The following is a 23,637-nucleotide window of genomic DNA, read 5'->3' as shown; positions in this document are numbered from 1 at the left end:
TAACCATTTAACTGTGAGCTCTATCAAATGGTTGAACACTTTAAAAAAAAAAAAAAGACTGTCAGAGTCACTTAAAGAATGACTGTTTTAAATAATCATTTACACTACATAGCATTGTTGGTTTACAAAATGTTACAAACATAATATTCCTGTTGCACTACTAAATACGTTAAATGAGAATTTGAAAATGAGAATCTTCAAAAAATAAAGGTGATTTAGTATTCAAAAATGTTTTATTTTAATGATGTTTTTAAATAAATTGGTATTACACTTCATATTTTCTGATTTTTCATAGTATACAGTATGTATTAATTCTGGTACTTTTATAAACCGACATATCTACCATTTGGTAGAGGTTTATATTTTAGAAACTATGGGATGTGTTTTGCGTTGATGGGCTGAGTGTGTTAACTAGCGACATTAGGAGTTAAGAAAGAAGAACTTTTTTCTTGGTGGGGCAGTTAAAGGGTTATTTTTAGGGTGCTTTCACACCTGTGAATCGATTCAGTTGTTCCGAAACAGAGATTACAATTGTTACATTGCAGCTCTTTGCTCTTGGAGCAGTTCGCTTTCACACTGCAAAGTTTCTAATCGGACCAAAAGGGCTAAAACAAGTCACGCGCGAGTAAACTCTCCTCACATTGGTCAGAGTGTCAGGGTTTATTTTGCAGCGTCCCGCTCAGCTGTCAGGAGAGGTGGTGGTTTGGTGGTGATTGACAGGGTGTGCGCGCGCTATGTGTCTGAGGAGAGATGCGGTGGGGAGGGGTGAGAAGGGTGCGCGACGTAGCCTATTTGAGGACCGGGAGGGAGACGCGAGATTACCGGGAGATCATCACTCGTTTGCGGGCATCCGGAGACTCGCGAAACTTCCCGCCATACTCATAATTCTCTCTTCATATCGCTGTAAGCCTATTAAATATCCATAAAACACTGTGATATAACCGCGCTCGGATCGGATCGTTTTCTCACTGTAATCGAACCGCTCCAGGGTTCGATTCAATCGAGCCGAGACCACCTCATTCAAGCGATCTCGGAGCGATTACTTTGGCGCGGAACAGAGCGCGATTGCCCTGTTCACATATGCCAAACAAACCGTGCTAACTGGGCAAACGAGACACGTTCCGAAACAAAAGTGTAGGTGTGAAAGCACCCTAAGTTATATTTAATGTATAAATAGGTAAAGGGAATACTGCTGTAAAAACACAACAGTTGTTTTTTTAAGTGTTATTGTACCTTAATTCATCAGAACTTTTAAAATTAAAGTAGGCATTACACTTCTTTTGAATTCATTTTTACATTTTTATATAAGAGATTAATTGTGTTTAATCACAGACAAAATCATAATAAAAAATCTAATTTAATTTAAATATTATACAGGTCTTACAAGGTGTCCATACTGTGGTGTTTGCAGTTAAATGTAAGTTGGAGAAAACAGATGTCTTACCTCAATGCTTGCACCAAGTTGAGGTCAGCAAACTCATGAAGCTCCACAAATGCCTGCAAAACCCTAATGTTGAAGTCATCTCTAAAAATAATGAGAAAAAGGTTTAATCAGCATAGTTACTTCTTCATTTGTTCTAAGCTCCCTCTCCACAGATACAAAGTTTATCTGAGGTCAATCAAAAGACAGTTTAGACTGCAGTATGTTAAGGAGTTCATAAGCTCTTTTAAAAAGTCTGCTTAGGAACAAACACCATAAACAAGACCATGTTTTTTTGCATATCATTTCAATCTAACAAGTACAGTGCCTGATATGAACCTCTTACAGATAATTAAAAACAAGTCTATATACAGTTGAAGTCAGAATTATTAGCCCCCTTTGATTTTTTTTCCTTTTTTTTTTTTTTTTTTAAATATTTCCCTAACGATGTTTAACAGAGCAAGGACATTTTCACAGTACACTCTCAGAAATAAAGGTACAAAAGCTGTCACTGGGGTGGTACCTTTTTAAAAGATACACTTTGGTACCTTAAAGGTCCACACTTGCATCTTCAATGTATATATATATTAGTACATAAAGGACAAAAGTGTACCTTTAAGGTATCATTGTGAACTTTTTAAGTACAAAAGTGTACCGTTTAGGTATACAAAAGTGCACTTTTAAAAGGGTACCACCACAGTGACAGCTTTTGTACCTTTATTTCTGAGAGTGTATGTCTGATAATACTTTTTCTTCTGGAGAAAGTCTTATTTGTTTTATTTCAGCTAGAAAAAAAACAGTTTTTAATTTTTTTAAACACCATTTTAGGGACAAAATTATTAGCCCCTTTTAGCTATATTTTTTCTCGATGATCTATAGAACAAACTATCACTATAAAATAACTTGCCTAATAACCCTAACCTGCCTAGTTAACCTAATTAAGGCTTTGAATGTCACTTAAAGCTGTATAAAAATGTCTTGAAACACATAGTCAAATATTATTTACTATCATAATGGCAAAGATAAATAAATCGGTTATTAAAAATGAGTTATTAAAATCATTATGATTAGAAATGTGTTTAAAAATCTTCTCTCCGTTAAACAGAAATTGGGAAAAAAATAAACAAGAAGGCTAATAATTCAGGGGGGCTAATAATTCTGACTTCAACTGTACATTACATTAATCAGTACGAAAACCAAAACTAGAGCTAATTTAACCTTTTTAATTAATTAACCTAATTTAATATATACACACACACACACACACACACACACACACACACACACACACACACACACACACACACACACACACACACACACACACACACACACACACACATATATATATTACATGTTGTAGTTTGTAATTTTGTTTTGCAACACCTCATTTGAACTTAAATGTATTATCTTTCTAATTTTTTTTTACATTTTAGAAACATAATTTAAATATTAATAATGTTGTGTGACCAACCTCTATTGTGATTAATGTAACTGTTTGATAAAACCATTTAGTTTAAATGCACCAATACTGTTTTGTCTGTTACCGAAAAATTGATAAAAATATTAGTTTTTAAAAAAGGGTGTACTCATTTTATGCTGTGCATTGTACATCCTCAATCCCAACATTGCATGAACAAAAGAAATCTACAGCACAGGCTTGATTACACAAGTGAGGTCTGAAAAAGACTCCTTTATTAAGGTTAATTAATCATAATAATTACAGCTTCCAACCCCTCCTCATAAATGCAATTACCAGTTAAAGCTATGTGTAGTTTTATCCCCACACTCTTATGTAGAAAAATGAAATGGTTTTATTTCAGTTTCAGGCTAAAGCAAAGCTAAGAAACAGTTATCAAGTATGACAGAATGCCTACGTAGACAATGCTATTTTTGAATCAAACAACTACTGCACTGTGGATCAAGCTTAGGCTCTCCTTTTTGTCTTGGTATTCAGTAAATCTGCCTCAGGGGGTAATGTTGAGAATCTAAGTTGTAGTAGATCTGTATGGCTTCAATTACACTTTTCCTGGCCTTGATATTGATGGAGAAGACCTAAAATATTTTGCCATAAAAAAACCTCCTAGATATAAATGCCTTGTTTATGGCCACTGAACTCTGTGCATGAATGCTTTATAATTGGGGAAACAAGATGTAATTTCAACAATTTTTTTATTATTATTTCAGTACTCACAATGTATAGTTGAAAAGACCTAATCAATAATTCTGTAATGATGTTAGCTTTTATTTTCATAAAAGTAATACAAAACAATAATAAATAATTAAATTATTTCTATCTATCCATCCATCCATCCAGCTGTCACAATCATCAGCGGTCCAGGCTTCCTGATTACATGAACTTCAAAAGCAGCACAGACACACACATCGGTTTCTGAGTCTTGTTTATTTGTTTAACTGTACTGTGAAATGGGCATTTTCCTTGTTTAGTCTTCCGGTGTTTTGACCCTTTGTCTTGTTCTATCTTTTTGATTCATTGCTACCCATACCGACCATTTGCCTGTTTTTTTACCATAACTTTGGATTGCTCTGCAAATCAATCAATCAATCAATCAATCAATCAGTCAATCAATCAATCAATCAATCAATCTATCTATCTATCTATCTATCTATCTATCTATCTATCTATCTATCTATCTATCTATCTATCTATCTATCTATCTATCTATCTATCTATCTATCTATCTATCTATCTATCTATCTATCTATCTATCTATCTATCTATCTATCTATCTATCTATGTATAAACTGCTTTAATCTATCTATCTATCTATCTATCTATCTATCTATCTATCTATCTATCTATCTATCTATCTATCTATCTATCTATCTATCTATCTATCTATCTATCTATCTATCTATCTATCTATCTATCTATCTATCTATCTATCTATCTATCTCTGTCTGCCTACCTACCTACCTACCTACCTACCAAACTACCTATATATATATATATTCGAACCTCAGCTCAGTTGGAGTTTCTTTCTGTGTGGAGTTTTGCACGTTCGCGTGGGTTTCCTCCGGGTGCTCCGGTTTCCCCCACAGCCCAAAGACATGCGGTACAGGTGAATTGGGTAGGCTAAATTGTTCGTAGTGTATGAGTGTTTGTGAATGAGTGGATGCTTCCCAGGGATGGGTTGTGGCTGGAAGGGCATCCGCTGCAAAAAAAATGCGCTGGATAAGTTGGCGGTTCATTACGCTGTGGCGACCCCGGGTCAATAAAGGGACTAAGCCGACAAGAAAATGAATGAATGAAAGAATATATATATATATATATATATATATATATATATATATATATATATATATATATATATATATATATATATATATATATAAAATATTAATAAAGGGATATTTTTTTAAATAATTCATTTTTATTTTCCTTTGGCTTAGTCCCTTGAATGAACCGCCAATTTATCCAGCATATATTTTACACAGCGGATGCCAACTGATAAAATTGATATATAAACAAATGTCAATAATTTTAAATGCATTTAGTGCTTGGCTAAAGTGTTCATTTTACTCCCCGTTGACAGGTGTTGCATTGTGTTTCTGTTTCAGACAAATAATAATGTTTTCTATCAAATCATGTGTTGAGAGATGAGTGTAAGGCTGAGATAAAACACCAGTATTCTGTCTGGGCCACATGCTAAATATTGTTTTGGAGACTTGTGATTATTTTCAGCTGCTTCAAATGGAGAAGTAATTTCCTGAGAGAGCAAACAGGATCTTTATGGAAAGGCCTTATCTAACAACACACATATACAATGCAGAAAGACTAGTCTTGTGAGCGAGAGGCATGTGACTTACCGTTCTCCTAAATAATCTCCTATGACAGTTTTGTTCAAGCCTTCACCTTTATAGAGGAACTGAGCGATGTCCTCAGGTGTGTGCTGCAGAAGATCATTCTCCAAAAGAAATTGGATTCCCTGCAACAACGTTGGAGATATTAACCACTTCATGATGTTTGCTCAAACTGAAAATAATACTTGACCCATATTCTACATGAATCAAGATCTTTTAGTAACAATACCTTCTTAGGGTCCATATTGAATTTCTTTCTTCCAACAGCAATCTGCTTGCTCCTCTGAGTGCTTTTACTGTAATGTGACGATAAACAATAAAGTTCTGATATTAAAATAACAAATACAAATTGATATTTTATGTATCTCAATACTGAACCCAGCTTAATAATATGTAACACAAAAAGGAACTCACGTCTCTCTGACACACGTTAAATGTTCAATCTCGGTCATGACTTCAGAGATCTCTAATTTTAACCGCTGCAAGGATCACAGAAAAATGGTCACTTAACTTAATAAGGTTTATCAGAGATCTTGTATAGTAAAACACTTTTAACAATAAGTGACGCTCAGCTTCTGTTAAGAAGAAAATGCAGTCAGGGTGACATGATAAATGTCAATCGCTGAGATATCTCAATGACTTTAAAAGATTAGACTAAAGATTGCACTAATGACTTTAAAGGAAACTACCTCAATGTCATCCAGTAGCTCCCTTTTCCTCCTTCTAATATTGGACAGTTCATCTCTCTCTTCAAAGGAAAGATCTTCCGGCACTGTTTGGAGACAAATAGGACATCAATATGTTTAATTTGACAATAATAGCCACAGAAAAAGGAAAGCTTCAAATGAATAATATTAAAAACATGTACAGCTTGTTTTTTTTTATTTACAGCATTCAACTAAACTCGAATCTCAAAGTAGCCTAAAAACTAGCCACATTCCTAATAAATAAACTTTAAACTTTTCTTTTAGACTGAAAAACTTAAGTTTAGAAGTAGAGATGGTCATTTTGGTTAGTTTTACCAACTGACAACTGCTGCTCGTTAACCGAATATTAACTGGTCAGATTAATATTAAATTATTATTTGATATTTGATGTGTCTATATTGTGTGATACATTAAATATTGCATTTTAATTTACTGATTTATTTTAACAAGCAAACATATCAACAACAAAACATAGCAGAGCATCTTCACGCACCTGCAATGTTTCCAACAGCGTAGAAAAACGGATTAAACTAAATAAAAAAAATAAACTAAATAGTCTTGCCCTAGATATTTTTCACTTAAATGACAAATTTAGATTACAAAACGAAAACACCGAGTGAATACTTTTTAAGAATTGGCATATGCTGTATGTCCAATCATTTGTTTTGTGTTTTCTTCCGTCAAAAAAAAATAGCAGGCTACCTCAAATCAATCTCTCTGTGGAAAATATTAATTCATCCGGCACTGGCATACAGCATGTGGGCCAAACATGGCACGGATTTGGGCCAGTTTTAAATAAAACATTTAAAAATCCTACTGACCCCATATTTTGACCGGTAGTGTATATGTTATATCAGCCAATAAATGCTTATTTTGGATGTTACTTTTCATCGGCCCGATAAGAAACTAAAACTAAATTATCAATCTGTAAATATGTATTATTTCAGCAGATATAAATTTTAAAGAGTTTATGTTATAAGGGGACACAATATGGGCAATGTGGGAAGGTTTCATCCTGAAAAACAAAGGATTTCATAATTACAATTTCACTTAACTGCAGTTTAGATGTTTCCTTGCTATTTTGCAGCTTTCTGCTTTTCATTTAAATTTAGTTTTTAAAGTATACTAAGAATAATTAACATACAACATTTTATTATCGGTATATCGGTTATCATAATCAGCGAAGATATTCATATCAGGGGATCCCACTACAAAACAGAGAGCTACAATAAAGAAAATGTGTAGTCAGCATCACATACTCCTCCGTGAGAGTTGCATAATACATTTTGTGGAGGTTTAAGATGCTTCAGATGGATATAAGTCACAAATTCCTGAACTTTGACTTTTAAAACTTTTCAAAATACAAGAGCGTGTTGAAAGACAAACTCAATTGCTTGTGGCTCAGTACTTGTACATGTGGACAATATGAGTACATTATGTAATTGCACCTCAGGCGCAGCAGGATTAGACAAGAGACGGGCTAATAAGAGGGGCAGGGGGGAATTTCCTGCGGTTGTCTGCTTCTGCCTCATGACAATGGAGGGGAAGTTGAGAATGAGTCCATGAATCAGGGTTCAACCTTAACAATAACATTACAGAGTGATTCACTGCAGTCATTCAGAGCTTTTATATCGAGCGCACTGGTCTTTTTTTCATGTTTTATTATTATATAAAAGCCATACTAAATCTTAATGAGGGACCATTTGTTCGTTACACAACAGGGTCTGGCCATGCTCAAATGTAACTATGGAAGAAATAGAGTAAAAATAGAATATTCCTTGCAGATATTTGAACATTCAGTGCCTCCAACTTGCCTGTGGAGTTGGCAAATTCACTAGAACAGAAGTAGATTCTCTTCTCATGAAATGAAGCCACAGTAGCCTGAGGATTATTATTAAAATTTGTTTGTCATTATTAAGACACTGAAATGATTAGCAAGTATTATATAAATATCACTCTAATAAGTCTCTTTCCACACACACACACACACACACACACACACACACACACACACCCACCCACACACACACACACACACACACACACACACACACACACACACACGCACACACACACACACACACACACACACATACACATATATATATATATATATACAGTTGAAGTCAGAATTATTAGCCCCCCTTTGATTTTTTTCTTCTTTTTTAAATATTTCCCAAATGATGTTTAACAGAGCAAGGAAATTTTCACAGCGTGTCTGATAATATTTTTCCTTTTGGAGAAAGTCTTATTTGTTTTATTTCAGCTAGAATAAAAACAGTCCTTAATTTTTTAAACACCATTTTAAGGACAAAATTATTAGCCCCAGTAAAATATTATTTACTGTCATCTTGGCAAAGATAAAATAAATCAGTTATTAGAAATCAGTTATTAAAACTATTATGTTTAGAAATGTGTAAATGTGTTGAAAAAATCGTCTCTCCGTAGAATAGAAATTGGGGGAAAATAAACAGGGGTTCTAATAACTCAGGGGGGCTAATAATTCTGACTATATATATATATATATATATATATATATATATATATATATATATATATATATATATATATATATATATATATATATATATATTTATATATATATAAATTATTTATTTATTTATTTTTTTTTTAAGAATATAGACTATAATTCAGATTTTTTTGGAATTAAGAAATACTAAAGCATTTGCGGCTGGTGATAACATCCCACCCCCTGCACTGTGTCTTGTGGGAAAACAGGCATGCTGACTGCATGCCCAACTGTCAAAGCAAAACCTTCATTCCTTTAGCATGAGTGATACATTGCTTGGAAACTATTGCATCTGTGTGTGAAAATAATGCAGTGTCTTAAATTTCAGCATTTACTAAATGTATCCCGTACATGCATTGTGGAGAAGATTTTCAATGCTTTAGAAAAACGTGTCTAGTGTTCATCAAGGCTGAATTTATATAATCAAAGATCCCATTAAAAAAAATAAAGTTCTGTCACATTTACTCACCTTTTATTTGTTCCAAACGTGAACGAGTTTCTTTCTTCTGTTAAAAATGCCAGAAGATATTCTGAAGACTACCGGAAACCTGGAAACTATTGACCACCATAGTATGTGTTTTTCATACTATGGAGGTGAATGGGTGCAGGTTTTCTGCTTTCTTCAAAATTTCACAAGAAAGAAACAAAGGCTTGGAACCACTTGAGAGTGAGTAAACAGTGAGTAAATTTACATTATTGGATTCACTTTCCCTTTAAATGAACTGCAAACTCCACACAGAAATGCCAACTGACCTAGCCGGGACTCGAACTAGCAACCTTCTTGCTGTAAGGTGACAGTGCTAACCATTTAGCCACCGCTCCACTGAGCACATTGTATATTATTCTGTAAACATTTTTTTTTTATTATTTAATGGCTGCAACAAACTCCAATAAAGTTGGAACAGAGGCATGTTTAACAAGATGTCACATCAACTTTCTTTTTAATTAGAATTTCAATTGCATTACATTATAGTTAGGTTGGGCAATACAGTGGCTCAGTAGGTAGTGCTGTTGCCTCACAGCAAGGTTTGAGCCTCGGCTGGGTTAGTTGGTACTTCTGTGCGGAGTTGGCATGTTCTCCCTATGTTGGCGTGGGTTTCCTCTGGGTGCTCCGGTTTCCCCCACAGTCCAAAGACATGCGGTACAGGTGAATTAGGTAGGCTAGATTGTCCATAATGTATGAGTGTGTATGGATGCTTCCCAGAGATGGGTTGCAGCTGGAAGGGCATCTGCTGTGTAAAACATATGCTGGATAAGTTAAAGGTTTATTCCGCTGTGGCGAGCCCAGATTAATAAAGGGACTAAGCTGAAAAGAAAATGAATGAATGAACGAAAAAATAGCTCATCCAAACCCAAATTTGCACAGCACCCTTGCATTAAATTTTTTTTACTTGGTACATTGATCTGTTAAATTGCTGATAGAAGTAGTGAGCCGCATGTTTTATTTATATTTATCAGGAAACAGACACAAACTTTTCAACTAATTTTGAGTGAAAATGTCAAGAAAAAGCTCTAAAAACACTGTAAAACTGAATAAAGTAAATGTAAAAAGACTCATTGCTAGGAAATGAATACCCTGACCTTAAGATTTTTTTTATTTTTGTGCACTAAAGCGTTCTTGTAGCTGTGTTACAAATGAACCACTAAAGTCACATGGAATGTTTTGACAATGTTCAGGTTGCTTTTTCTGGATTTTGGCTGTTGCTGTCTTGAGGTTGAAAAAGCTCTCAGAGTTCATCTAAATTATCTTAATTTGTGTTCTGAAAACAAACAAAGGTCTCGGGTTGATTGCAACAGCACAAGGCTGAGTATAATTTTCTTTTTTTGGCTTTACTAACCTTTTAATTGTTTGAGGAATAAGAATACAAATTTTGCCCAGCCTGACCTGACACAAGACTTCAGCTGCTCATTAGCTGCTTAACATTCTCCTATTCATGAGGGCCATACATTTTCAATAAGATACATATCAGGACTGCAGGCTGGCCATAAAAGATAAAATCTTGAAGGCAGTATGTGTCACTGTAGAATTCATGTTATTCCTGAATATGCAGTTTACCTGGCTAGATGTCCGAATGGTTACATGGTATTTGAGAACTCAACGTTCATTTTTCTCAGAAACCCCAACATACAAGCAACCTAACAGCATCAGTGCAGAGAAAAGAAATGTACATTGTAGCTTTCTCCACAGACTTAGAATTCTCTTTGGATTTGCTCTTCAGTGTTTGGACTTTCAGCAGTGAAAAGTAAACCACGCTGAACTGAACTAAAGTGAACTTCAACTCCGAAAACTGGACTGACACAGTTTCAATTTACTAGCATTTCTATGTTAAGCTGCTTTGACACAATCTACATTGTAAAAGCAATGTGATAGTTGATGAAAGACTTAAATTCTTAGCAAATTTTGCATCTAAGAAATTATTTTTTTTTTATGTGTCTGACAATCCTCTCATGATTTTGGCGCATACAAATTCTAAGATGCTCCTTTTATACCCAAATTTGCAGTTTTTTTTAACTTTTAAAAGTTTAACTAGGATATTCTATAACATTTTCAATTTTATTTTGTCCTTTTCCCAATTTTTTGGAGTGTGTTGTAGCAATTAAAATCTCAATTTGTTTCTTAATCCCAAATTTGCTAAATATTTTTAAGTTTGCCAGTAAAAACACTGGAAATCATTTCATATTTCTGTAGTTTTGTCCGTTATATAAAATCATATACGTTTACAGATTCTTAAGATTCATTGTATTTTACAATTCACAACTTTTTTGAATTAGGGTTGTATTTTTTAGGGTTTTTGATCAAAAGGGCAGTATTTATTTTATATGGAAAATTTGTATTATTTATAAACTGTCACTTTTGACTTGTCTATCCTCACTAAATAAAAGTAATACATTCTCCACAAAAAAGAAACCCAGAAATGATTGGATGGTTAGATTGATGATGAAGTTCTGAGTGTGAAAATAGTTATTCATTTTGAAAGGGTTTTGCAGGAAGCATTGCATCCTGGTCTCACAACACCCCCTTTAATCTACACACTGGCCTCAATCCCTCTAACTATATCTTATCCGTATTCTCAATAGTCACACTGGCCGCCAGCTGCTCTAAATCCACAGGCTTACCCATTGATATTAACCACACACTCAGAGCAGGCCCACAGCACAGGAAGTCTGCTCTACACATGTTATTGTCCCACACACATACACAAACACGCATATTTATTCATTTACTTTTATTCTATTAGTATTTTTTAAATTCAATTCTGTAAAGGTTTGAGCTACACGTAAGTCAATTTTGTATCTTTTATAATTAAAATAATTCATAATAAATAATGAAAAAAATCTTACTATTGTAAGTCGCAATAAGAGCCATTTCTTCTTATATCATTTTCATGAATGGTGCAAGTCTTTTCTTTTCTGACACGAAAATATACTTACATTATTGTTAATGAGAGAGAGACAGATGGAATAGGCAGAGAGCTTATCTCTATTCGAAAAGAGAGAAAAAAGTTGCTATTCTATCACTCTGTTCTCTTTATCCTCTTAGAGCCCCTCTGAATGTATTTATATCACAAATAATACTATTTGCATAGAAACAATTGGGATATTCGCCAGCATCTGTTCCTATATTCCCAGTTTAATAGTAAAGTCTTGATTGAATGAAGGCAACTTTAATGTGGACAGTCTATATGTAATGTAAAAACCAACAAGTCTGTGTCTTTATTTTAAGTTGATTTGGACAAAACATGTAGCAACTAATAAAATGGAAAAAAATGTGTGCAAAATAACAGAAAGATTATTCTCATTACTGCTCTTTTGTACTCTAATTCAATAATTAGTGACTCATTATTTTTTTAACATAACTAAAAGGGTCTATAAAAGGAATTTTGTTAAATTTCAAATTAAAATGTCAGAAAGAATAATGCAAATAAGCATAAATAAACAGACAATTTGGTTAATGATCAGACTTTTTTACAGTTTAGTAAAACTGTACCATTCCAAAGTTTAAAGAAAAATATATAAGCAAGGATGTAACAGGAAAATGTCAGGCTGCACAATATTTCAGCATCAATTGCGAATCTACATTAGTCATGCTGCAGGATCTGTCAATTATATTAACCAGCCACCAAAATTCAGCTGATTTGTGGGATCATTGGAACGTTTAATCCAGATAGATCAAAGTTTTTTTTTTCATTTTTAAGACCTTTAACTGTAACATTTTAAACAAATTTGTACCAAAAAATTATAAGGTTATAAGGGTTCAAATCTTATTATAAATTATAAGGTTTGAACCTTTAACAAAATTAATTGTATTTAATTATCAAACATTGTTATTTTGCACATTGTCAGTTTGTTTCTGTACCTCAATACTGTTAGATTCCACAGGAATCCATAAAACTGTTTATTTCATTTGTTCAATTGTATTCATCTATGCCTGTAATTTATTATATTTTATGCAGATACACCTGACTAAATCCCAATCATTCTAAAATTATATATATATATATATATATAATTTATATAATATAATTTATTTAATATATATTTTGTGAAATTATATTCATGAGGCAATATTTATCACAGACTAACAAAATATCACAATCTCAGTTTTTTTCCAATAGGCCTAGAAAATTGAATCAAAGTTTACATTTTTTTAAAATAATTACAAATAAATTTCAGCATTAATACAAAAAAAGAATTAGATCTTGGGCAATAAGCGTAAGAAATGCAAATCAGCTTTGCCATATCAATGGCATAAATTGCAATTTAAAATAAAAATAGAAATCAGTTGTTTAATCATTTTTACCGTATATTAAGAACATAACTGTATTTTTATTTAAAAAATACTAGTGAGTAGGCATGGGATGATAAGGTTTATCGCGTTTTGGAAAAGTCAAGGTTTTAAAACCGCCAGAATTTACTACCATTCCAACGGTATATGTACAGTTTGTTAATGTGTTTTTTTACAACTGTTTTATTTCGTTTTTTTAGGGCAACAGTATCTCCAGAAGAAAAAGACCCACCACATCAAAAGCTACTGCTCCAAAACAATTTAAATGTTTCTTAAAATACAATATATTGTGTTCAATAGGGGGAAAATTGTTTTTTTTTTACCCAGACATTTAAAAAGAATATATTTTAGAGCAGCAATCACAATACTGTTATATCGTGATATTTTTATCCAAGGTTATCATACCGTCACAATCTTATACCGGCCCTCGCCTATTTGTGAGCATTAGAGAACATTACATTTAAAAATGAAAAGTCACCCATCTTAAACATTGGAACAGTTTAAACATACTTTAAATAAAATTTTGAAACATGAATTAACCACTAAAGCTCTTTTCAGCATACTTTCAACATTCACGTACCAACCTGAATATTTTCCTGTCATTTGTCATCTTGACATCCTATTACATGTGATTCAATAAACGAATCAATTCGATTATTATCATGACTGATGACAAAATCTTCACACATAAAACCCACATCCCTCCCTTTTAATGTGCCTTTTTCCATTTACAGAACCTGTAAGTGATAAAACACTAATGCTTAAGAATGCATGGCTCTCGAACCCTGCATTCCTGACATGAAAGAAACAGGGCTCTGGGACAGTCCTGAAATCAGCGGGTGGAAAACTGGACAACGGTCCTTTGTACTAGTGACTGTTTGTTTTGAAATCTCCTACTGGGACAAAAGGTTTTAACAACCCCATCAAAAATCTGTGTAGGTTTTTTTTTACATTTCCCCTTCACATTTTTGACTCCAATATGAAAATATTTATGTTTAATAACAGTAATTCACCACCCACTCCTTTCAACACAGTTAAGCTGGTGCTACAGCTCATAAAATGTCTTGGAAGGCCCTCCAGATTTTCCTCAAATCAACTCCATATGCGGCAAAACAAACACTGAAAGCTCACTCTCATTCTCCAGTCCCATCCGCTGACAATAATAAGGATGAGTCCACATCTTTACCTAATAAAGTATTACTCCCAGATTTAACCTCGTATTAAATTCTAGCAGCAAAAATAAACATCAAATCTCATGCAGCAAGATGTCTCAGATCTATCAGTAATCAGAACGGACATTGCACAGCAGCACAATGAAAACACTACAATGTTTTTGATATAATAACATGGCTGACATTGTGATGACCTTAAGCAGGTTTTGCCAGGTCCGGTGTCCTTCAGATCTCTGCTGGTGAAGTCACACCACTGACAAGGCTTTGACCACTGCCTGTGTTCTGCCTGGTGCCAGACGGCTCCTCAGGAGAGCCTGGACCAGACACCGGTGGCATCAGACGCAGACAATGTTAATGAGAGCCTGGCCTCACTATCTCTCCTTTAATCAGTCGGAGAAAATCTGCCTCTTTGTTTGTCTTTGACGCTTATAATGAAAGGTTCACACAAGGCTGCACAAGAAAATCTGTCATCATTTACTTGTTTTAAACCATTATGACTTTCTTTCATAATGATGAATGCTGCAAACCTGTAACCATTGACTTTAAGTATTTGTTTTCCCAACTTTGAAAGTCAGTGGTTACAGGTTTTCAGCGTTCTCGATCTTCTTCAGGGTTTCTGCAGGTTTCATTCATTTATTCACTGATTTTCTTTTCAGCTTAGTCTCTTTATTAATCAGGGGTCTCCACAGCGGAATGAACTGCCAACTAATCCAGCACATGTTTTAGGAAGCGGATGCCCTTGCAGCAGCAAATCAACACAGGGAAACACCCATACACTATTGCATTCACACACATATTCAACGATCAGTTTAGCTTATTCAATTCACCTCTAGGGCATGTCTTTGGCTTGTAGAGGAAACTGGAGCACCCGGAGGAATCATGCGAACATAGGGAGAACATGCAAACTACACACAGAAACGCCAACCGACCCAGCCGGAGCTTGAATCAGCGACCTTCTTGCTGTGAGGTGATTGTGCTAACCACTAAGCCATTGTGAAAACCCTTTTTTAGGGGTTTTCACCTTTATTCGATAGGACAGTAGAGAGAATTGACAGGAAAGCATGAGGAGCAGAGAGAGGGGGAAAGATCGGCATAGGACTGCAAGGCAGAATCGAACTCGGGTCGTGTGTCGACGCACTAACCACTACACCACTGGCGTCGACAAATTTAAGACTTTTTAAGACCTTTTTAAAAACATCTACAATTAAATTTCAGACTAATGTAGGGTTAAACGCTAAGGTTTTTCTTAGCAATTCTTATTTATATTATCAATTATATTTCTTAGCCCAGCCAAAAAAATATTTACTTGCCCTATCAAGAGACAAACTCTAATTAGTAATTTTATGGCCACATATTTTAAATGTGTCAAATCAAGCAGACCCTAGTTGTACACATGCAAATTTTTCTACTTGAAAAAAGTTGTTTTTTTTTTGCTTTTGCCTTATAGCAATTGTATGTAAAGAAATATATTGTTGTGTATATGTATTTATTTAACGTTCATTTTATATCAAGCCTCCCTTGGACAAATGCATTGGGTTTGTCCACTGTAAATGTGATGCCCATATCAAATAGACAATAAATAAAATAATCAGTTAAAAATAGAGTTTTGCTAAAAGTTTAATTGAGATTTATTGTTGGTGATTGGATGTGTGTTGGATTGATAGCTTTACATAAACAAAGGAAAATTAAGCCCTGTTTAAAATGATTTAAAACCTACGTGTGGTTAGGAAAAATCAAGGTTTTAAAACTTTATCTGCAATACTGTTCCTAGGTATATGTTTTATGTTGTAAAGAAATCTGTAGTTTTGAAACAAATAAGTTAAAGACTTATTTTAACTATTTAGCCTGACATGTTTACAATTAAAAATCTTTTAAATATTTTCTAAAATAAAATATATTGTGTTCAAGTTGTTTTTTTTACTCAGACTTTTAAAAACAACATATTTTAGAGCAGTAATCACAATACCGTGATATTTTTGTCCAAGGTTATCATACCGCCAGAAACTTATTACGGCCCATGCCTAGTGTAAATTGCACCATAAACAGACTATTTTTGGGTTCCTCAAATAAACATTTTTTCATAATGTGGTAAATATCTTTATCTAAACTAGAAGACCCTTTAAAAAAAAAATTAAATGACCTGTTTGTGCAAAAACCCCCTATATTTTAAATGTTCTTGATGGAACTACAGTACTTCACATCCTTGACATCAAATGAAATGTAATCATTGTATACAAAACTTGGGTGAATAACCCATATGGTTTGTTTCTGATGTAAAAGTGAAGCACGCCCGCTGTTTAATTGGTGATGCTGCAGTTTAAATATCAAATTGATAGAAATATGAGAAGGTCAGAGTTGAGTTGCAGTCAACAGTCAAACTGTTCGTGTAATGTTTATTTGATCGCAATATATTATCACTTCATAAATATTTCTATGCTGTAATAATGCTTATAAAAGTCTATACATGTGATTAACAACATCAGTAAACAGTGCACAACAAACCCTTTTCTTGGCTCATTCATTATGCATTATACATTCATACTTCATTCATAAATATTATTCACACACAGATTATTACTTAGTCCACATAAACCATATGTACTATAGCACATTGTTTCAGTATGCTTCGTAAGGATTAAACATTTTGCAAAGTATCAAAGTATCATACAACTGCTCTGCAAATATGGGCTAGCTCTGTAATCCAAACATAAACAATTCCGTTACAGTCATTAAGTGTATCGTCACAAACTTGCATTCATACAAATTGTTAGTAATAGTCTTTTCAACAACTTTAATACAAAAATATAAGTTTACATGGTATTTAAGCGAGGTGAAGCACGTTTTTGTAAACTTTGCAATTACCAAATAACACACCCAGCCACTCATGGCTGTTTTGATACAATGTCAGCAAACAGACACAATCTTTGCTACTAAGTAACTCTTTAACTGCATGCCACCTAAAAAAAAATGAAAGTAATTGTATTAAATAATGGATGTGACTCCATAAATTGGCCAAAATGTGTATTTATGTGCTTCCTCACTCACTTTCCTAACAAGTGCAACTGACATGGTAGAAAAGACGGAATTTATGCTTAAAACTTCCATGATATGCTTTTATTACACAAAAGGTGAAAAATGTCTTCACATTGATAAGCCCTTTCATATTAATGAGGAAAAATGATCTTTAAATAATAAAGAATAAATCGTCACCTTTGAATTATAAGGTTCTATCTGCGTTCTAAATGTTTTTGAGATATTGAGCTTTAAAGATTTTGCATTCAATACAGCAAACAATATGCGTGTAACAGCTCTCTTTCATACATTAACATGACAGAGACCCTAAATGTACTCTAAATGTAAAATATCAAAATTATTTTCAATTTGCTAATTGGGGTAAAAAAAAAAAAAATTCTAAAGTCATTTTTTGATTAGATTTATGAGGTTCTTTTTGGCAGATCATAAATTAAAGCACTACTTATCAGGAAATATATTCAGTCTGCTTATTCATTTAATAAAAAAATGGGGGGTTGTTGTCATTGTTGATGTTTGAGAAAGTTACATTTTTGCTTTCTATAACATTTATTTAATGTTTTAGTATTTAGTATTTTTTCTTGTTCGAATTAAGCATACAAGGCTGTGCTAAATATTTTGTCCAGTGCAGCAGTTAATTTTATGTATTAGTTATGGTAATATTTATTGAAATATATGCTTTATATGGATTATTGAATTATATTTATTGAATAATATGCACCATTAATTAAATTAAGAATTTTCCATTCTTCATAGTACATCAAATTTAAAGACTTTAAAAGAAAACAGACAATGAGCAAACAAGCTTAATAAACCCTGAAAAATGTTTCACTAACTATATAAACACACACAAATAAAAATATTAAACATTTGATATAATAAATTTTTTTAACAATGTAAAATTGAAAATTTCATCTCAATGTAAAAAATCGAAATCATCACATTTACACACATCTTTCAGGTTTCTGCTCAATTTTGTGTGGTGCAGCATTATTTAGTTGGCGGAATGGCAAAGAAAGCTGATCCTGATCGGTCCTTGTGCATGGATTCGAAATGCTGATTGACTCACAAAAACCTTATAGAGCCAAGATAGCGTTCAACTTTGCATATAAAACCTTTTTTATTTTTTTTAAATAAAAGGTCTTAAAATGTAAACAACTTATTTACATTATGTGAATTTTTTTTATTAGTTAAATATTTGAACTCAATTTTGACACAAATGTACAATAGAAGTTTATAATTCTAAGGTGACGAAATATTCCTTTTTAAATAAAAGATTCTTTGGGGACCCAAACATAGACGGCTTCTTCTTATTGCACTGCAGAAAAACCTCCCTTTTTAGAACTTTAAAAAAAATATATATATTTCAGAACAGATGCCATTTGAACCTCTGCATTGATGGAAAAAAATAAATGCATGTGTCACTCTTTGTCAGCACTTAGGAAACAAAAAAGTACAAAAATGAAGCAATTATGCCCTATAGCAACCACTCACAACATCTTTGCAACCACACAGGAACCACACAGAACCTCCATAGTGCCGTTTTACATATACAGTTGAAGTCAGAATTATTAGCCCCCCTTTGGTTTTTTTTTTCTTTTTTTAAATATTTACCAAATGATGTTTAACAGAGTAAGGAAATTTTCACTGTATGTCTGATAATATTTTTTCTTCTGGAGAAAGTCTTATTTGTTTTATTTCGGCTAAAATAAAAGTATTTTTTACATTTTTTTAAATCTTTAAATTATATATTTTTTCAATAGTCTACAGAACAAACCATCATTATACAATAACTTGCCTAATTACCCTAACCTGCCTAGTTAACCTAATTAATCTAGTTAAGCCTTTAAATGTCACTTTAAGCTGTATAGAAGTGTCTTGAAAAATATCAAGTAAAATATTATTTACTGTCATTGTGGCAAATTAGAAATGAGTTATCAAAACTATTGTTTAGAAATGTGTTGGAAAAAAAAAACCTCTCCGTTAAACAGAAATTGGCAGAAAACAAAACAGGGGGACAAATAATTCAGGGGGGCTAATAAATCTGACTTCAACTGTATACTAAAAAGGACATGAGTTTGTGGTTCTGGTAGAGAATGTTAAGAGGGCTGTCCTTCGCATCACAGCAGACTATCTTTGCAGTCAACCATCTGCCAATGAAATGGAGGGAAAACGCTTTTCCATTTGCTTTTTCCCACGGTTAGATAAGACAAATAGCCATTGAGTCCAAAGCTTTGAAGTTTTCAGGATCATGATAGAAGAGGAAAGACCTAGTGAGCTAATGGTACTTCTATGGCTTTGTGCTTACTTGTTCTTGTGGACATTTACAATTGGTCTTGGTCAGATAAAGTGATTGAGGCTGTAAATCTACATGGCAATGAATCTGGCTGCTCAAAGGTGCTGAACATGTCTGCCTTTAAGGTCTTTTACAATGATATACCAAAACAACTCAAAGAGTAGCATCAACAAACTGAATCACTACCATTATCTTAAATCCCTGTTTAGATGATTCCATAACTGAACTGCAGAATCACTGCAGAAAAATGTTATTCATCTCAAAGTCAAATGGGGGTTGTCCAAATTCAGGTTCCAGCAAGTTGACATTTACCCACAATGGTCAACACGATAATACAAAAACCACATGCTTACGGTCAGGGTAAAGGCATCAAATTTAATATCAATACAGATGACATAAGTTGGTATAAGAAAGTACACGTGCCCACTAACCAATTCAAGCCAACTACATTTGAACATACACATGATTAGATTCAGCTGTTGGCATTTCTGTGTGAAGTTGGCATATTCTCCCTGTGTTTGCGTGGATTTTCCCCACAAGTCCAAAGACATGCTCTATAGGTCAAATGGGGAGCTAAATTGTCCGTAGAGTGTGAGTAAATGAGAGTTTATGGATGTTTCCCAGTGATGGGCATCCGCTGGGATATATATATATATATATAAAGTTACCAACTCCCAGCAGTTCTTTCGTAATCCCCGCATTTAGAAAATGCTGATGAAACATTTAATGCACCTTATGAGTGTATTTTTTTTTTCACTTTTGTATTTTTTCTCTAACATGGAAAAAACTGATGTCATAATTAAATCAATATCATAAAGTTAGTTTATTACATAAAAGTAATCATACTACATTACCTAAAACGTTCAATCTAGAGTGTGTTATTATTAACTATGTTCCTATGTCATTTTTTAGTCCGTAATGGCCAACAAATATCAAGTAATAAATTTAGCACAGGTCATCATAGAGTGCACAGATTTTAACACCAAACGCACTTCAATGACCAGTGGATAACCCTTAACTAAAACTCGACAAAATGGATGCTCTCCAATGAGTGCTTTCAGTGCACTCATTGTGTGAATTTGCTCACATGTTTAATTGACTCACTCAGTGGACTATTTTGGGTTTGGAAATACTTTTAGTCTTTATTTCTACTTCTGCTAACATATTTTTGTTACATAGTTTTGCACTTGTGTTGGCATTTACTGTAGACCAGAGATGCTTAAACTAGGGCCTGCGGGCCAAAGTTAGCCCATGCTAACTTTTGGTTTGGCCCACCATCCCATCTGAGAAGAGAAGGGAAATTATGGGGATGGTTTAGAGATGGTCATTTCAAAATTTGTTTGTTTGTATTATTGTTAAGTTACAAAAAGAATAAATCAAGCCAAAGGCAGATTCTGCTTGACTAGTGTATTCAGCATTGAACTCCATTGTGTTATAAATGAGGTTGTTTATATTTTTATAGGAATAAGTTATAATGCATTAGATAATATAATTCAAATTGATTTTTTAATAATTATATATTATGAAATAATACCCATGGCAACTTTAATGTTAAATAGTTTGGTATATTTATCTTCAGCCCATGGCTCTCAATTAATGACATTTGGTTTTTGGCCCTTCATATGAAAAAAGCTGCTTTAGACAGTAAAACATAACGTTCATTTGACATTTGACGACATCAAATTACATTGATATTTGGTTGATTTTAGGTTGTGTTGGAAAGTGACCAAAATCCAACGTCTGATAGGTGTCATAGTGGTAATGTCCACACAACTTCAAGTTGTAACATGATTCGACGTTGATATTTGGTTGATTTTAGGTTGGGCGTTGAACAGTGACGTTGGCCTGATGTTGGGTTCTGACATCAACCCAATTTTAATTTCCAAACAAAATTCAACATCTCCACGACGTTGGGGTACATTGGGGTACAAAGTCAATATGATTTAATGTTGACGTCCTGTCCCTGCAGGGTTAATGAAATGTAATATGTAAAATGCTTATATATTGAGCAAACCTATAAAGTGTTAACCCAGAGTGCATTTAAAGCTGAGTGAATCATTTAAATTGGAAGCGGATCTATTAAAATGCTCTACATATTATACTGTGTTCATGTGTGTTCAGTGACAAAAAAAAAAAAAAACTCTTTAGCTTCTGCTTTTTATTAAGCTATTTTCCTTAGCAAATAAGATTTAAATAAACAAACTTGCCCTTTTTTTCTTCCTTTAGGGGGGCACGGTGCACAAAATAACACGTGGTAAAATGTAACAAAGTTTTAAGGTATTTGCTCTGGGTTAACCATAGCGTGCTTTTGAGGTTTACACCAGTGTCGGTAGACGTCTTCCTGCCACTTATTGAAAAAGTTTGCCAAAATTTGGATGAAAAACACAAGAGAAACCATTTTTGCAGCATAAAAGTATTTTTTATTATGCTCTTTATTTTTTTTTTTATTTAAAAAATTCTGTGAAAGTTTGTATGTAAAATATGATATTGTTGTGATTACCATCTTCTAGGCTAAAAGATGGAACCATTTTAAATGAAAGATGTTGGTCTGATGTATAACCCAAGCATCATCATTCTCGTAATTGCGCAAAAGGTCAGTGCTGCTTCTACAGCACAGTCCTCAAACTGGAGAATTCTAAAAGTAGTGTTTTTAATTAATACATTTATACAGTTCTCTATAAAAACAGGAGCACTTGACTAATTAAATGCCTCATGATCTCTCTTGGCACCACAACTGTACTCATAAACATCTCAAGAGCTACTTCAAAGGATCCACATCAAACAAACTGACGACCTACATATGAACAGCCATATGAACAGCTCCGGCAATTAGACGATATTCAAATTCTCATTAAAACACAGCGATAACGCGTCGTTTCGACGATAATAACAACACTATACGCCATTCCGCGTAAAATTAAACACGTTTAATAAAAATAAAACTGTTAAAAGTATGAACAAACGATTTTTAAATCATTGAACCTATTAAAAGTGGGAATTGTAGAAATTTTGTAAAGTTCACTTTCTTAAACATACGCCATTAGGTACTGAAGAAGGATAAACTATCTTACAGTAAATAACAGAGTAAGCTGTCATTCTAGTGATGGACATCTAAACGCTCTCTCAAATAACCGCACGCGCCTGTTACACTCAAAAATGCTGTCTATGTAGGTGGTTTGGTTTTCTGACAAACCAGAGACTGACAGCTGGTTGTGTTTGCGAATAAAACAGAAACCTCACCTCGGTTGTCTTCATCCATGTTCATGCTGCGAAGACACTTGATGTAAATAACGTCCTATACTAAGATTACTAGGCTACCCTTAGCACTGTTTTGTGAAACAAACACAAAAACAAACCAAAAAAAAAAAAAATTAATCACATTAGGAGGACACACATTGGGCTCATCGTAAACCAGTTCAGGGGCTGGTCAAAATGTCATTCGCATAATCCATAAATTGCTGAATAGATGGACATAAATCCTTGTGAAGCAAATGAATATGCAGACCGCTCTACGCCAGCTTCCACTCGCCTTCATCCATTGAGACTCTAGTGAGGAGAAACAGCTTCATTTAGCCGACGAAAAGAGGCTCCGCCCATCTCCATAATCTATGAAAATATGACTGTTCATAAGTGAATGCATCCTGCTGCTCTCTATACTTAGTCTGAAGACATGTTTCGAGGACAAGTCAGTAAAATACAATTATTAATGTTTTTAAAATAGAAAAATCTGCTAAAAAAGCTTTGCAAAATCATGTTTTGATGGGATGCTGTTGAAAGTAAGCTATAATTTAATTACAAAATACAAATCAAATTAAGCTATATGCTATGAGTAAATTACAATATGATGTATGACATTACAATATGGCTGATA

The 23,637-nt window shown here is 33.6% G+C and overlaps 1 protein-coding gene and 1 long non-coding RNA gene across 5 annotated transcripts in view; both read right to left on the bottom strand.

Moving 5' to 3' along the window:
- cyth3a (cytohesin 3a) overlaps positions 1-23,317 on the bottom strand; it is a 57,936-nt gene extending 34,619 nt beyond the window's left edge. For all 4 annotated transcript variants that reach the window (XR_012387940.1, XR_012387941.1, XR_012387942.1 and 1 more), the window contains exons 1-6: positions 23,007-23,317; positions 5,935-6,017; positions 5,660-5,724; positions 5,475-5,541; positions 5,252-5,370; positions 1,445-1,525 (exon numbers count right to left, since the gene is read on the bottom strand). Coding sequence is in view for 1 of the 4 variants with exons in the window: in XM_001342001.9 (XP_001342037.2) it covers positions 1,445-1,525; positions 5,252-5,370; positions 5,475-5,541; positions 5,660-5,724; positions 5,935-6,017; positions 23,007-23,031 (440 nt within the window). In the remaining 3 variants the exon portion in view is untranslated. The remainder of the gene's footprint in view (positions 1-1,444; positions 1,526-5,251; positions 5,371-5,474; positions 5,542-5,659; positions 5,725-5,934; positions 6,018-23,006) is intronic.
- Positions 1-23,637, bottom strand: part of LOC141376786 (uncharacterized) — a 111,372-nt gene that overhangs the window by 48,163 nt on the left and 39,572 nt on the right. The window lies entirely within an intron of this gene.

Source organism: Danio rerio, chromosome 12, assembly GCF_049306965.1.
Source record: "Danio rerio strain Tuebingen ecotype United States chromosome 12, GRCz12tu, whole genome shotgun sequence".
Lineage (NCBI taxonomy): Eukaryota > Metazoa > Chordata > Actinopteri > Cypriniformes > Danionidae > Danio > Danio rerio.
The sequence above is the reverse complement of the archived record's forward strand: the minus strand, read 5'-3'. Positions and strand labels throughout refer to the sequence as shown.